Source organism: Kogia breviceps, chromosome 18 (genome assembly GCF_026419965.1).
Source record: "Kogia breviceps isolate mKogBre1 chromosome 18, mKogBre1 haplotype 1, whole genome shotgun sequence".
Lineage (NCBI taxonomy): Eukaryota > Metazoa > Chordata > Mammalia > Artiodactyla > Physeteridae > Kogia > Kogia breviceps.
The window spans coordinates 11,438,620-11,452,955 of record NC_081327.1 but is presented as its reverse complement, the minus strand read 5'-3'; the positions used below and the strand labels follow the sequence as shown (position 1 = coordinate 11,452,955).

Below are 14,336 nucleotides of genomic sequence, written 5' to 3'. Positions count from 1 at the left end.
GTGTGATGTGTAAGTGGGTGACAGTGCACGGTGTATGACCCCCGTGTGAGTGTGTAAGGGGTGTAACAAGTTTGAGTGTGTAAAAGTGTGTGACGCTGTGTGATAGTGAAGCCGTGTGTGATGTGTGAGGATATGACACTTTGTGACCCCATGGAAGTGTGCAACAGTGTGTGGCATATGTGTGCTTGTGTATGACACCGCGTGAATGGTGGTGACAGTATTTGAGTGTTTTATAGTGTGTGACGCTGTCGGGAACTGTTCCAGGGCGGGACCTCGTGTGAGCTTATGACTGCGTGAGACGGTTTGAATATTTGACCCTGTGTGACCCCATGTGAGGGGGTGGCAGTGTGAGGGGGTGGATGTGGATGTCTGCGACGCTGTAGGTGACCCCGTGTGTGTGTGGCAGTGTGGGACTGTGTGACCCCGTGAGAGTGTGGACTGTGTGTGACGCTATCTCAGGCCCCTGCAGCTGTGTATCTAACACGCCGTGGCCGGGTGTGTGACCGCGCGTGGGCCGGCGCTGCAGGCGGCCGGGGTTGGCGGGGGACTGCGGGCGGGAGGGGGTCCCGGGGGCGCGCCGAGCGCGGCGGCCGCGCGAGCGGGAGGAGGCGCGCCGGCGGCCGCGGCGCATGCGGATCTGGCCGAGCGGCTGGGCCGGTGGGGCCGAGCAGAGACGGCCAGGCCGGGCAGTGGACGCCGACAGGGAGGGCGGTCGGGCACGGTCAGCAGCGGGGACAGCGGCACCGGCGGCCGCGGGCCCAGGTGAGCGGCTTGGGGATGGATAGCCCCTCCCTCTAGCATCTTCCCACCTGCCCTAGCATCCCTCCCCCGCGCGCCTTAGGCATGGCCTGAGCCCCGAGGGTCTCCCCGGCTGGGGGAGGCGGAGGGTCGAGGGCAGAATCAGCTCCCATCCCTCAACCCAGTCCAGCCTCCGCGCCGTGCGTGGGTCTTTCATTCCAAACCTTGTCCTTCCCAGGCCCCTCTCCTTGGGAACGGTGACTGGACTGCAGGGAGAGAGAGGCGCGGCCTTGGAAGGGTTAAAGCATCCTATCTCAGGTCCCATCCCCAGCCTCGCCCGGCCAACCTTTCCTGGAGTCTGCAGGACACCCCCTTCCACCTCCGCCACCGCCTTCTCCCTTCCTTCTCCCGTTGAATCACGTAATGGCCAGGGCTGTTCCACCGCCAGACTGCCTGAGAGATCACGAAGTGCTAAGTGCCTCTCCATCTCCAAGTATCCTCCATTGAGGAAACAGTTGTGCTCACCGTTTCACAGGGAGGGAAACTGAGGCACAGAGGAGCCAAGTTAAAGGTAATCGGGTTTAAAGATACAGCAAGAATAAAGCAGGACTTGAACTCATTTCTGTCAGACTCCAGCACAGGCACTTTTATTTGCTAAGATATGTGACTAGAGGATGAATCATAATAGCAAGGCCCATGTATTGAGGGCTTGCTGTGTACTCGATACCATGTTCCCTGCATTATTAATCCTGTCATCTTCAAACACCCCTAGGAAATGGGTACCATTATCATGACCACTTTACAGATGAACAAACTGAGCCCCAGAGAGGCTAAGTGACTCAGCCAAGGTCACACAGGTGCCCACTTACTGCTTTCCGTGGAAGAAGGGAAAAATAATAATGGATTTTTGAGTGTCTGTTGAAAGGGACAGTCTCCACTACACTGACCAAGACCTAGACCCTGCCTTCCTAAAATCTGGTGAGTTGGCAACTGTCGGAATATTTTGAGAATGGGGACACTGATCTCCTCCCAACTCCCTCCTTTCTTAGTCTTAGAATCAGGCCTGGGGTTCCAGAGGGTGGAGGAGATGTATCTAATGTCTCCCACACCCTTAAATTTCATATTTACACTCTGGCAGTGTTCTAGAACATAGCTCTGGAGTCAGACAGTATGTCGGTTAGCTGTTGCCACAATAATGCTGCATAAGAAACCACCCCCAAACTCAGTGTCTTAAAACACTAAGCATTTATTTAGCCTCGAGTCAGTCTGAGGTCAGCGACTTAGGCTGGGATTATATGAGCTTATTCACCAGTTGGGATGGGTAGGGGGATGTTGACTGTTGGTTGCTCTAGCTGACCTTGGCTGTGATGAGGGCCTTGGACCTGGACTAGCCTAGTAGTCTCATGGCCACAGTCAAACACAAGCAAAAACATGCAATGTCTCCTGAGTCCTGGGCTCAGAACTCACCAGCACTTCTACCTAATAATGTTGGTCAAAGCAAGTCATGTGGCCAAACCCAGAGTCAAGGTGTAAGGCATGTACCCCCACCCCCCTCTTCCATTCCTCCCATCCCCAGAGTGGGACAACACTGAAGAGTTATATGGCAAAGGGTGTGGCTATAAGGATGAAGAACTGAGGCCATTAATGCAGTTATTTGATCACAGTGACTACATTTGAATCCTGGTTACTCACTAGCTGTGTGACCTTGGGCAAGTGAATTACCCCCTCTGTGCCTCAGCTTCCTCCTCTGTAAAATAGGCTTAATAGTACCTTTATTTACAGAATTAAATTTGTGGGAATTAAATAAGATAACGCATATAAAGTACTGAGCACAGTGCAACTGCTCAATAAATGTGAATTATTGTTATTACTGCCTTATAGAGTTCTATTGATAGCAATGTTATCTTTCTAACAATAATAACAGTGACAATTTTTTTTTTTTTTTTTTTTTTTTTTTTTTTTTGCCGCACGGCATGCGGGGTCTCTGTGTCATGTGGGATCTTAGGTCCTCAACCAGGGATCGAACCTGTGACCCCTGCAGTGGAAGCTCTGAGTCTTAACCACTGGACGGCCAGGGAAGTCCCAACAGTGACAATTTGCCGAGCCCCTACCCTGCACTAAACTTGGTGCTTGAGCACAGCCCTCTGATGTGGTCAGGGTGAACATTATTGTCATTATTATCATGTTCCTTCTAAAGACAGAGAAACGGAAGGTGAGAGGGAACAGGACTCCCAGCCAGTTGCTGTTAGAAGTGGGGCCTCTGAACTCAGGCCCTGTTTCTAGCCCTAACCTTCCTCTCCTCATCCCCAGGCCTCACCTTCCCCGATGGCGCAGGTACCAGGGGAAGTGGATAACATGGAGGGGCCGCCAGCCCCTAACAATAACAACACTGCAGCCCGCTGGGAGAGTCCAGATAGGGGCTGGGAGCGTGAGCAACCAGCCGCCCCCACTGCTGCCGCCTCACTCTTTGAGTGCTCCCGGATCAAGGCCTTGGCAGGTACCTGGAGGAGGGCTGGGGTGCGAGGGTGGGAGGGAAGGAAGGGAGGAAGCTGCTGGGGTGGTGTCTTTGTACCTTGATGGCCTGGAGGATGGGAAGGGAGTTACAGACATTTGGACCTTGAATCTTTAGACCAGCACTATCCAATAGAACTTTCCATGATGATGGGAAAATGTTCTGTATCTGTGATGTCCAATATACTACCCACTGATACTTGTGGCTGTGGCCCCTTGAAAAGTGGCCACTGGTATTTGAGGGATTGAATTTTTAATTTGATTTCGTTTTAATTCATTTAAATTTCAGTAGCCACATGTGGCTTGCGGCTGCTGTATGGAGCAGTGCAGCCATAGAACCTTAGAAATGTATCAATACAATCCCAGAAACGTGGGACTTTCTAAGCGTACTTCCTTAGAATCCCGAAATGCTGAAACCTCGCATCTTAGGACCTTGGAATGTCATACCCAGAGATTCTTTGAACCCAAGACCTTCAGAAGGGGAGACTCGTGTAAACAGAACTTTATAATCACAGATCTTAAGACATTTTAATCGTTGGCTCCTAGGGTCTTAGAACATCAGAAACCTAAACTCTAATGCACATAGATCCTTAGGGCTTTATAGTCCTAAACCTATAGGATTTCAGATTAGAAACGTGGATTCTGAGCACTTTAAGAAAGAATAACCACACATTCATGTTTTTTGCACTGAAACCCTCAGTATTGGGACAACTGGAATGGTTGGTCACCATACTTGGATGTTTTAGGACAATATAAGCAAAGACCAGAGAACTGTATAGTTATAGAGTCTTAGAATCTTAGACCTTTGGAACTGTAGGCCCTTGAACTTTAGGACTTTGTATTTACAGGGCTTTAGAACCTCAGAAGTGTTTAATCATCAATAGTAAAGTTTTATGAACAAAGACCCTTCAGAGACATGTAACTCCATAATCATAAGCCTTTAAAACATTAGACCCTTAGCACGATGACCCTTGGAATGTTAATATCTCAGAAATGTGGAGTATTATACACATAAAATATATATTGTCAAGAGTCATGAAATCTTAAAATCCAAAAGTCAGAATGAGTTCCCTTAGAATCTCAGAATTTTAGTAACTCAGCATTTGACAATCATGGGGTCTTCAATATTAAGATTCTTGGAAACTTGTAAGATGTCGAGCAGGTTGTTAAACTCAAGAGCCTCTGGGAAAGCAGGTGACATATGCGAGTGGGTGGCCTGGGGACAGTGGTGGCCCTAGTCACCTGTTCTAACCATGGGGAAATGCAGGCCCAGAGCTGCTAGCTCTGATGTTTATCTGCAATTTCCCAATCAAAAAAACCAAAAACCAAAAAACAACTGTAAGTGCATAAAGGCTGAACCAGATTCAACCCATGGATTGCTAGCTTCCTCTGGTTTAGACACCTAGAAGAATATAAACATATACTTGTGGAAACTTAAAAAATTTTTTTCATATAAATTTATTTATTTATTTATTTTTGGCTATACTGGGTCCTCGTTGCTGCGCATGGGCTTTCTCTAGTTGCGGCGAGAAGGGGCCACTGTTCGTTGCGGTGCACGGGCTTCTCATTGTGGTGTCTTCTCTTGTTGCGGAGCACATGCTCTAGGCACGTGGGCTTCAGTAGTTGCAGCACGTGGGCTCAGTAGTTGTGGTGTGCGGGCTCTAGAGCACAGGCTCAGTAGTTGTGGCGCACGGGCTTATTTGCTCTGCGGCATATGGGATCGTCCCGGACCAGGGCTCGAACCCGTGTCCCCTGCATTGGCAGGCACATTCTTAACCACTGCACCACCAGGGAAGCCCAAAATTGTATTTTTTAAAAAAATTGTATTTTTTTTTCTTTTCTTGGCCATGATGCACGGCATGTGGGATCATAGTTCCCCAACCAATGATCAAACCTGCGCCCCCACCCCCTGCGTTGGAAGTGTGGAGTCTTAATCACTGGACCACCAGGGAAGTCCCAAAATTGTAGTTTTAGACTCATAGATTTAAAAACTTGGGAACGTATCAACTTAGAATTCTAGAATTTATTATTTCATCCACAAAATATTTAATCAGTGACTGCTCTGCACCTGGCCTGTCCTGGACAATATGAGAGACATAGTGGTGATTGAGGCAGCCCTGGTCCTGCTCCTCCAGGGCTCCCAGTCCAGTGGGAAAGTTAGATCCAGCCCAAAATGATGACCCACAGGGATCAGGGCCGAGATGGAGGAGGCACAGGCAGAGGCCAGATGTGGAAGTTCAGGGCTGTAGGAGACAAGATGAGGGGCCTGATCCAGTCTAGAGAATCAGAGTGTTTTCTGGAGGAAGAGATGGCTAGGCTGAGCCCTAATGGACAAACAAGAGTGAACCCTGGGGCAGAGAGTGGAAGAATATTCCAGAGAGAGGGAACAGAATAGGTAAGACCTCTAGAAGTTGAGAGTGGCTGGAGCGAAGTGGTGAGTAAATGATGGCAGGCAAGGGGCCAGTGGCCGCCAGGTCTTGAGGGGCCTTGTAGGCCATTCCAAAGAGTGTGAGGGCACCTGGAGCTATGGTGAGATTTTAAGCAGAGGTGGAATGTGGTAACGTGAGGATCAAGGACTCCTCAACTGTTAGAACCGCTGATTCAGAGAGCACCAGCCCTGGACACCTCAGACAGCATAGAGTCCAGAGAAATGTAGGGAGCCCTCTAAGAAAAAAAAAAAAAAAATTCTCATATACTCCCTATGTCTACTTAATTATTAGAAGTATGGTTTTCTGTTCCGTAATGGTTTGTTGCGGGATATTGAATATATTGTAGTTCCCTGTGCTATGCAGTAGGACCTTGTTGTTTATTCTAGATAAAATAGTTTGCATCTGCTAATCCCAAACTCCCAATCCTTCCCTCCCCCACCCACCTCCCCCACGGCAACCACAAGTCTGTTCTCTATGTCTGTGAGTCTGTTTCTGTTTCATAGATAAATTCACTTGTGTCGTATTTTAGATTCCACATATAAGTGTTATCATTGAAATATGGTTTTCTTAAATGCACAAAAACACACAACTCTGTTTATAGCTCTTATGCCTATGGTTCTCTACAACTAAAACACATTATATTGGATTCCAGACCCAAACCACAAAACCAGTAACTTCAGCTTAACAGTGACTTCAAGATGCTGATGTCCTGCTGGTCAATTTTTTTTTTTTTGCGCACTGTGCGGCATGCGGGATCTTAGTTCCCCCACTAGGGATCGAACCCGTGCCCCCTGCAGTGGAATCGTGGAGTCTTAACCGCTGGACCACCAGGAAGTCCCTGCATGAAGATATTTTTAAAAATTGTCTGGTCCCATCCATTACAGAGAGTTCCCATAATCATGCCCCACAGTTTTTTTTTTTTTCTTTTAAATATTTATTTATGTATTTGGCTGTACTACGTCTTAGTTGTAGCATGCGGGATCTTTTTAGTTGCGTCATGCGGGATCTAGTTCCTGACCAGGAATTGAACCCAGCCCCCTGCATTGGGAGCATGGAGTCTTAACCACTGGACCACCAGGGAAGTCCCATGCTCCACAGTTTGTGTGGAGGCCCCTTTCCTCTTTTGTTTTTTTTTAATTGGACCATAGTTGCTTCACAATGTTGGAAGCCCCTTTCCTCTTGATCTACTCCTTTATTCTCTTTTAGTCCCATATCTCACACCAATGCCTTCTCACCTATAGGCAATCATTCTGATTGTTTTAACGCAAATCTTTTTCTTCACAACACGTGCGTTGCTAATTAGTGTGCATGTATCTCTAAAAAGTATTACATGACACAGAAAGGCAGATATATTGTGTGTCCAGCATTTCCACAATGAGCACCCCCTTGTAACCAGATCAGGAAACAGAATCTGACAGCCCCAGAGAAGCCCCTCTCAGGCTGCCTTTGTTTCATCCCGAGAGTAAACACTGTCCTAGCCAGTGTACATTCATTATGCTAGCATTTGAACTTCATATAAATGGAATCATGCAGTGGGTACCCTTCTGTATTTGGATTCATTCACTCACCACGCTGCTCATGAGATTCACCCATGTCTACCTGTATGTGTAGGTTGTTCCTTTTCATTGCTGTATAGTATTCCACAGTGTGAACATGCCATGGTTTATCCATTCACCTGTTGATGAACATTTGGTTTGCCTCTAATTTGGGGATGTCACAAACTAGACTATTACAAGCTAGTGATTTGTAGTATCACAAACTATTACAGATTATTGCTGCTCTAAATATACATGTTTTGAGAGACATAAGCACTCATTTTTGAGGCTTATACCACCCAGGAGTGAAATTGTTGGGTCATAAGGTATGTGTATATCTAACTTTAGTAGAAACTTCCAGTTTGTATCATTTTACATTCCCGCCAGCAGTGTATGAATGATTCAGTTGCTTTACATCCAACCTTTGGTGTGGTCAGTCTTGTAATTTTAGCCATTCTAATGGCTGTGCATTCTACTGTGGTAATTTGCATTTTCCTGATGACTAAAAACAACTAATGAAGTGGAGCTCCTCTTCATATATTTACTGACTATTTGGATATCCTCCTGTGAAGTGCCCATTCAAGTCTTTCGCCCATTTTCCTATTAATTTTCCTGCCTTTTTCTAATTGTTTTGTGGGTGTTCTTAAATATTCTGGGTACAAGTCCTTTGTCTGATATATGTGTTGTGAATATTTTCTCCCACTGTGTGGCTTGCCTTTTCATTCTCTTAGCGTTGCCTTTTGATGAACAGTATTTCTTAATTTAAAGGTAGTCTAATTTGATAATTATTTAATCATTATTTCCTGTCTGGCTAAAATTCTGTATCTTGTGTAAGAAATCTTTGCTTACTCCAAGGTCATGGAGATATTCTTTGATGTTTTCTTCTGAAAGCCTTATTGTATTCCTTTCACATTTAGATTTGTAAGCCAAATGGTATTTAGTATATTTATTATTGTGTACAGTGTGGGTCAAGGTTCTCTTTTCCCCCCACATGGATGTCCAGTTGACTCAGCTCCATTTATTGAAAAGACTTTCCTTTCCCTACTGAACTGCAATTTCACTGTCATAAATCTGGGAGCCCTATACTTGTGGGTTTGTACATGCAGGTATTGCTAATCGATGCATGTTTTGTCATAGTCTCGATTGCATTTTTTGCATTATGTTCTCATTCAGCGCTATGCCTTATAGCCTCAAGACTCATCCATGTGGCTCTGTGCGCTTCTACTCTGGCTTCTAACTGCTGCATGGAGTTGATGGTGTGCACTCGCTGTGTTCCACTTTCCCAATAATGGACAACCAGGCTCTCCCCAACCCCCAACCTGTCCCTGCCCCGTCCCCCCTAATGGCACTACTCTGAACATCATCATACATGCTCTTTATAAACCAGCGTGGAAAAGTTTACGGGACATTTACATAGGGAAAGAATTGCTGGCTCATGGCGGCTATGCACTAATTTAATTTGACTCAGATCGCCTTCTGAATGGCTGCCCCACCAGCAGGCACGAGGGTTATGATGTCCTCACATTTCCACCAATACTTAGTGTCTCCGGCTTCCTAACTTTTCCCAGACTAATAGCCAACATAACATTTACATATTGTCTCTCTCTATCCTTTCTCTGTAACCAGTAGTAGATAAGGGAGTAGTTAGTTCCTGCTCTGTGAAAACCTCAGTGTATTAAAGATGTGAAAAACTGAAGTGTTATTCTAAGGAAGTGCATTTCACTTGTGATTGGTGATTACCATATTGGGGAAGAATATATAAATGGCAAAATAATAGGAGCACAATGGCAGAGGTAGGACGATTGTCATTTGCCTTGGAGTCTTGACAACCCAAACATATGTGTGCCAGCTAGAGGGCCAGGAGGAAGCAGATGGCCCCCTCAAAGGGGTAAAAGTGAGTAGAGTTTAATGAAGGGACTATTTAGAGGGGTGTGAAGATTCCTCCCCACCCCCAGGGAGTGGGGCAGGGCAGGGAGTGGTGAGAGGGGAGGAGTGGGGGATATAGGGAGAGGCACCAGGTCCTGGGGAAGCTGGTCAGGCAGGGAGGGAACAAATCCGTCAGCCCTTTCTCTCTCCTCTCATCTCCTGCGAGTGAAACCCAACCAAAAGTCTGAGGCCTTTAAGGGCCAGGGAGCCCATTCATATAGTTCACGCCAGCCAGCCGCCCTGGGCTCAGAGTAGGTGCAGAAGAGGGGAGAAGGCACCCGAGAGGCAGACGGAAGACACCCAGTGAGGTAGCCACACACACTCACCAACACAGTAAACATTCAATGTCGACTTAGGTCAGAAGTGGCACTCTGGGACACATTTGGTTTTCAGCCCCCCTGTGTTTTATAAAAACGTAAACCAGGCTTCTTCCTCTTCCGGGGACGGTACTTAGAGGCATTCAGGATGGTTCAGCGTTTGACATACCGTCGTAGGCTGTCCTGCAATACAGCCTCTAACAAAACCAGGCTGTCCCGAACCCCTGGTAATAGAATTGTTTACCTTTATACCAAGAAAGTTGGGAAAGCACCAAAATCCGCATGTGGTGTGGGCCCAGGCCGACCTCGAGGAGTTCGTGCTGTGAGACCTAAAGTTCTTATGAGGTTGTCTAAAACGAAAAAACATGTTAGCTGGGCCTATGGTGGTTCCATGTGTGCTAAATGTGTCCGTGACAGGATCAAGCACGCTTTCCTCATTGAGGAGCAGAAAATCGTTGTGAAAGTGTTGAAAGCAGAAGCACAGAGTCAGAAAGCAAAATAAAAAAATGAAGCTTCTTTGAGTAATAAAAAAATCAAAAAGCTAAAAAAAAAAAAAAACCACGTAAATCAGTTGCCAACATTTAAAAACAGGGAGATTGGGCTTCCCTGGTGGCGCAGTGGTTGAGAGTCCGCCTGCCGATGCAGGGGACACGGGTTCGTGCCCCGGTCCGGGAAGATCCCACATGCCGCGGAGCGGCTGGGCCCGTGAGCCATGGCCGCTGGGCCTGCGCGTCCGGAGCCTGTGCTCCGCAATGGAGAGGCCACAGCGGTGAGAGGCCCGTGTACTGCAAAAAAAATACAAAAACGGGGAGATTTTTATCTCCAGATTTTTGGCACCTCATGGGCTATTATGGGATATGGCAACTCTGGGTCTTCATTTCTGTGAGACTCCAGACACCAGGGCCACGTGGCCGCTGCCCCCTTTTAGGAGGGCCTCGTTCTCTCATGTGGAGCCTGCCTGGCCCTGGTGGGCATTTCAGTTCTGGATCCCAGCTTCATGCTAACGAGATCGTAATCACAAAGCCCCATCTCACAGCACAGTCCTCTATAAAGTCACCATCCAGATAGTCCAGGATGTCTTTCTATTAATTTTCTCTGAGGATCATTGAAATGAAGTTACAAAATTAAAAATATTCTCCTGGGTCCTTGTCTGCAGTACACAGGCCTCTCACTGCTGTGGCCTCTCCCGTTGCGGAGCACAGGCTCCGGACGCGCAGGCTCAGCGGCCATGGCTCACGGGCCCAGCCGCTCCGCGTCATGTGGGATCCTCCCGGACCGGGGCACGAACCCGCGTCCCCTGCCTCGGCAGGCAGACTGTCAACCACTGCGCCACCAGGGAAGCCCAGGGATGTGCTTTTGAAGTCACACAGCTGGTCATCAGTAAAAGCAGGACTGAATCCAGTTGCCCTCATTCCGCACCATTCTGGGGATGCACTCAAGTTCTACTTGGGCCTCAACGTGGACCACAATCTGCTATGGGCATCGCTTTTGGAAGGCAGAGTCACTAAATAACCCAGTTCAGCATCTTTTCTGTCATCACTTCCTCATGTGTGAGCGATGTGTTCACACAGGTTCCCCACCCTATCCAAACAGCACAAAACCCACACTTAGGCAAACAAGATTGCCATTTGGATTTACTGTTCGTCTCTGCATATTCACTTTCAAATTAGAGGCAAACATTCAAGATCCGACTTGAAGCACAAAAAAGTACAGGTCAGTCAGTGTGTGTTTTCTAGCAATGTGTATTTTCTCCTGCCAGAGTCAAATGCAGTAGTTGATAATGTTACAAATGGTTAATGTTAGGAAATAAAAGTTACTGGGAGATTTCAAGTGGCTAAAAATGGAAATAAGCTGGCAATATAAATCATGATTTCTGCACTCATGGGAAACTTAGAAGTGCGACTGCTAAATTATTTAGTGATAAAATGCAAACTGTCTGTACGGGCTAAGCTGCTGTAACAAGAGACCCAACAATACAGTGGCTTAAAGGAGATAGAAGCTTATTTCTCTCCCCTGGATAGTCCTTACATAAGCAGCCTCACTGGCAGGGAGGCTCTGCTCCAAGCAGTTACCGTGGGTTCCCGGTTCCTTCTTCCATCCCGTGGTCTGTGGACCTTGGTGTTCAAGCTGTGGGAGTCAGGGAAAGAGTGAGGAAGCCCAGGCAGGGCTTCCCTGGTGGCGCAGTGGTTAAGAATCCGCCTGCCAATGCAGGGGGCACGGGTTTGAGCCCTGGTCCGGGAAGATCCCACATGGCGTGGAGCAACTAAGCCCCCATGCGCCACAACTACTGAGCCTGTGCTCTAGAGCCGGCGAGCCACAACTACTGAGCCCACGTGCCACAACTACTGAAGTCTGCGTGCCTAGAGCCTGTGCTCCACAACAAGAGGGACCACCGCAATGAGAAGCCCCTGCACCGCAGCGAAGAGTGGCCCCCACTCGCCGCAACTAGAGAAAGCCCGCGCGCAGCAATGAAGACCCAACGCAGCCAAAAATAAATAAATAAAATAAAATAATAAAATAAAAAATGTGGGCAAATGATTTGCATAGATCATTTCACCAAAGAAGCAATACAAATGGCCAATAAGCATGTGAAAAATGCTCAAAATCATTCATCATTAGGGAAGTACCAATCGAAACCACCTTGAGACAGGCTGGCGGTTTGTGCCTTTTAGAAGGCTGAAATCGTGGCAGGTCCAGAAACTGACACCCAATTCCATTTCACTGGTATCAAAAAATATTTCAACTCTTATACTCTCACAGGGAGAATGAACTGTGTACTGGCCACGTATAGAGACATTGCTTGGATAGTCTTATACTTCAAGTTAAGGTCCAAAAAACCTCCAGCTGTGAAAGCCACATAAATGGATTCTAAACTGTATCTCATCTCATAAGTTCTCATGCCTGGAGAAACTAATGTCAACTCATCATGTGATACTTAATATGTACAATAAATTATGAATCTGGGGGAAAAATCACATTGAGAAACTACTTCACACCCACTGGGTTGACTGTAATTTTATTTTATTTTTTATTTTATTTTTTAATTTTTTGCGGTATGCGGGCCTCTCACTGTTGTGGCCTCTCCCATTGCGGAGCACAGGCTGCGGACACGTAGGCTCAGCGGCCATGGCTCACAGGCCCAGCCGCTCCGCGGCATGTGGGATCTTCCCGGACCAGGGCACGAACCCGTGTCTCCTGCATCGGCAGGCGGATTCTCAACCACTGCGCCACCAGGGAAGCCCTTGACTGTAATTTTAAAAAATAAAATAAAAAAGGAAAATAACAAGTGGTGGTGAGGATGTGGGGAAATTGGAACCCTTGTACGTTGCTGGTCGGAATGTAAAATGATTCAGCTGCTTTGGGAAACAGTCAGGCATTTCCTCAAACGGTTAAACGTGAGTTACCAGATGACCCAGCCATTCCACTCCCAGGTTGATACTCAAGATAACTGAAAACACGTGTCTACACAAAATCTTGCACCTTATTGTTCATAGCAGTATTGTTCATAATCAACAAAAAGTGGAAACAGCCTAGATGTCCGTCAGCTGATGGCTAGATAAGTAAAATGTAGTATATCCATACAATGGAATATTACTTGACTGTAAAAGGAATAAAGTACTGAGACATGCCACAACGTGGACGGACCTTGAAAACATTATGCTGAGTGAAAGAAGCCAGACACAAAAGGCCTGCATGATTCCATTTATGTGAAGTATCCAGAATAGGTAAATCCTTAGAGACAGAAAATAGATGAGTGGTTGCCTAGGATTAGGAGACGGGAGAATGGGGAGTGACTTCTAATGGGTACAGGGTTTCTTTTTGGGGTGATAAAAATGTTACTAGATAGAGGCGATGGTTGCACAACTCTGTGAATATACTAAAACCCACTGAATTTACACCTTAACAGGGTGAATTTTATAGTATGGGAATGTAGCTCATACTAAAACTGTTATTTTTTTTAAAAAAATTATTTATTTATTTTTGGCTGCTTTGGATCTTCGTTGCTGCACGTGGGCTTTTTTTAGTTACAGCGACCGGGGGCTACTCTTCGTTGTGGTGCACAGGCTTCTCATTGTGGTGGCTTCTCCTGTTGCGGAGCACGGGCTCTAGGCACGTGGGCTCAGTAGTTGTGGCACACGGGCTTAGTAGCTCCGCGGCATGTGGGATCTTCCTGGACCAGGGAGCAAACCTGTGTCCCCTGCATCGGCAGGCGGATTCTTAACCACTGCACCACCAGGGAAGCCCCTCAAACTGTTATTAAAAAAAAAGAAAATGGGGTGAGAATTCCCTGCCTGGTGGTCCAGTGGTTAGGACTCTGCGCTTCCACTGCAGGGGCATGGGTTCCATCCCTGGATGGGGAACTAAGAATCCCGAATGCCACGCCGCCAAAAACAAAAACGGGAAGAGGGAAGAGAGGTCCCAAACAATTTCTTTGTAAGCAAGCAAGGCGGAAGTTGTACACATTCCCCTCCCCACCCCGCTTAAGTAATCCCGTGCCTACTTCTTGCCCCAGGGACGTGGGAAACCTGGCAGTCCAGCTACTACAGAGGGGGAGATGTGATTCCTGCTCTCAAGGAACATTCAGTCTAGCATATTCCTTCCTCTTCATTCCCCACAGCCCGTCAGTGGCTGACTCTTACTTCTTCATCTCTAAATAACTCTCCAGTATGCCTCCTTCTCCCATCCCCTCAGCTTCTGCCCTGGTCCAGCCTCTTCCTCTCTCTCCTGGGTCCTTTCCCCAATCTCTTCCTCCCTGGGCTCAGGGCTGCTATTCTTGCTCTCTCTGATGCACCCTTCCCACAGAAGCCAGAGATATTCCTGAGACCCAACTCTCATCCTGTTCTTCTCCCTCCTTAACCCTCTGTGGCTCCCTAGTGTAT

General features: G+C 47.2%; 2 protein-coding genes and 1 pseudogene across 5 annotated transcripts in view; all 3 read left to right on the top strand.

The window, feature by feature from the left end:
* The first annotated feature begins 625 nt into the window (after nt 1–625).
* The window catches only part of SPTBN4 (spectrin beta, non-erythrocytic 4), a 74,869-nt gene continuing 61,158 nt past the window's right edge, over nt 626–14,336 (top strand). For 3 of the 4 annotated variants that reach the window (XR_010837937.1, XM_067020221.1, XM_059045539.2), the window contains exons 1-2: nt 626–762; nt 3,049–3,235. Coding sequence is in view for 3 of the 4 variants with exons in the window: in XM_067020221.1 (XP_066876322.1) it covers nt 3,064–3,235 (172 nt within the window). In the remaining variant the exon portion in view is untranslated. Of the gene's footprint in view, nt 763–976; nt 1,310–3,048; nt 3,236–14,336 lie in introns of all 4 variants that reach the window. The other variant, XM_067020220.1, reaches the window with a different exon arrangement.
* On the top strand, nt 9,585–9,970 carry LOC131745234 (large ribosomal subunit protein eL34-like). Its single transcript, XM_059045575.2, has one exon. The coding sequence runs from the start codon at nt 9,605–9,607 to the stop codon at nt 9,956–9,958; it is 354 nt and encodes a 117-aa protein (XP_058901558.1). The 5' UTR covers nt 9,585–9,604; the 3' UTR covers nt 9,959–9,970.
* LOC131745248 (ATP synthase membrane subunit K, mitochondrial pseudogene) lies at nt 12,030–12,317 on the top strand (annotated as a pseudogene).

Excerpts from the sequence above, each read along its gene's own strand:
- LOC131745234 (XM_059045575.2), top strand. The coding sequence starts at position 9,605 with ATGGTTCAGCGTTTGACATACCGTCGTAGGCTGTCCTGCAATACAGCC.